The sequence below is a fragment of the Mytilus californianus genome, unplaced genomic scaffold (assembly GCF_021869535.1).
Source record: "Mytilus californianus isolate M0D057914Y unplaced genomic scaffold, xbMytCali1.0.p SCAF_88, whole genome shotgun sequence".
NCBI lineage: Eukaryota > Metazoa > Mollusca > Bivalvia > Mytilida > Mytilidae > Mytilus > Mytilus californianus.
In genome coordinates this window covers 405,648-407,642 of record NW_026262743.1, presented here as the reverse complement: position 1 = coordinate 407,642, position 1,995 = coordinate 405,648, and the positions used below count along the sequence as shown (strand labels likewise).

General features: G+C 34.7%; 1 protein-coding gene across 1 annotated transcript; it reads left to right on the top strand.

Annotated features, from left to right (window-relative positions):
* Positions 1-207: 207 nt before the first annotated feature.
* LOC127713910 (uncharacterized) lies at positions 208-1,537 on the top strand. The gene is given in 3 exon segments (XM_052219863.1): positions 208-343; positions 915-1,187; positions 1,533-1,537. Coding segments are annotated over 3 exon segments (414 nt in total).
* The last annotated feature ends 458 nt before the right edge of the window (positions 1,538-1,995 follow it).

Genomic DNA, 1,995 nt, shown 5'->3' with positions numbered 1-1,995 from the left:
TTTATTTCAACAAAATGAGGCCAACTTTTCAGAATTTACCCGCACCCGTATAGTACTACAGTACCTTGAGTCGGCACTGCTGTATTATACGTTTTGTTGGTTGGTGATCAAACCCGCCTTCAAAAGTTTCTTTGTTTTTTTCACATTTTGTTTGTGGTATTGTTAAATGCTTGACAACGTTTTACTTTTGTTTATTGACAGATTTGCATGGTATTACCAAGTCTCGATTTTCTCTTTCAAAACAAAACGCCTTCATTAACCATAAGAGGAATTCTACATGTGTTGCAACCTCAGTTTTGTGAAGAAGGCAGTAATGATTATTCATTTGAAAAGCTTGTATATGGTTGAATTTGTGAGATATCTAAGAGAAGTTGGAAGTGAGTACAATGTATACAGAACCAAGTACTAATATAATAAATTTTGCTGACCACGACTACGGAGAATCACAACCTCTTGAAATTTTTCAAAGTTTTTTTTTTCTGTTTTATTGCAATAAACAGACATTTTGTTTAAAACTCGATAATGTTGAATTGTAATTTATCATTGTATGAGCGATTCACCTCTTCACAAGAAATATGGTAGTATAATAATTCAATGAACTTTTAATTGTGTCAGCGAATTTCTTTTCTTAGCATGACATTGGTTGCGACCCTAATTTTTATCTCACCTGTGATTTTAAGTCACAGAAGCGAGACATGCTTGTAAATGTATTACTACCCGGCTGTGGAAGTGACATTGTAATCTTTTCGATGGCGTACTGTATAGTCAACACAGAGCAAATCTATCCAAACAATGTATCTTAAATTGTCCTTTTTTTAGTTTTTCTGTAAGATTTACATGTATATTATATTTCATATAGGCTTGTTTCTTGTTTTTTTTTAAAGCACAATTCTACTTGCAATGTCTCATTTAAGGTGGACGCCGAAGTGCAGTATGCCTGGAAAGTGTCCTACAGTTCGTCACTGGAGCGACTGAGGAGCCTGTTTTGGGTTTTAAAATCCATCCTTCTATTACCTTTTAGGAAGTGGAGACAACATTTTAACCAACAGCGAACACGTGTATTAGTTGTTTAAGACTTCCTAGGCCATCTTACAATACTGGATTACCAGAGGATGCCGAATTGTTCAAAACCTATGACTACGCTTTTACATGTACTTTTTATGTCAAAAAACTTACTTGCTCTTCTGGTATTGAAACAGTTTTCATTTATCGTTATTTAACCTGGAAGTAAGGTTTACAAGTATTGATTATAATTGGCTGTTTGCTTAATTTTCTTTTTCTAAATACTAAGTAGTATGCTTATAATTATTGTAGTTTTGACATAGTGTTTTCCAACCAGATTAAAACATAGATCTTGAGTCAGCTCTGACAACACTCCATTTTATTTTGTGCTCTTAAGACCTTAACATAGATCATCAATGAGTCATTTATTTTTATACAGCAAATACAATAGTATACCATTTCACAATAACGACTTTAGGATTGCATACGCCTTCAGATATATATCAATACCATGATCTTGTGACCTCCAGTTTAATGGACAGTTCTGGCGTAATGTTTGAAGTTTATCGTTAGTTACAGAAAATGAAGAAGGCACCAATTCTACCCCTTGCGTACCCTGTCCATTTTCGTCTTTATCGGGGTTATCGTCAGTTAGTTATTCATTACTGTTAGGGAGGGGCTGTGATTCATCTACAATATTGTTCATCACACTTGTGGTAAACATCTGCATAGGCGTTTTACGGTCAGTTCTAATACGATGGTTCACCCAAACAGTTTGCCAAATTCCAAGTTTTTCGTTTACTTTGTGCAAATAAACATGGTGCAGTGCATATATATTAAGTTCGTCTAAAGGATCTAATACTCCGATGTCTTCCATATAATTAAATAAATCATATTAGTATGACAAAACTCCAGCATAAACATCTCGTCAGAGACGCTCTATGCGCTGGTCATGAACACTTGTTCCCGTTATCATGCAACCTCTACTTGAAC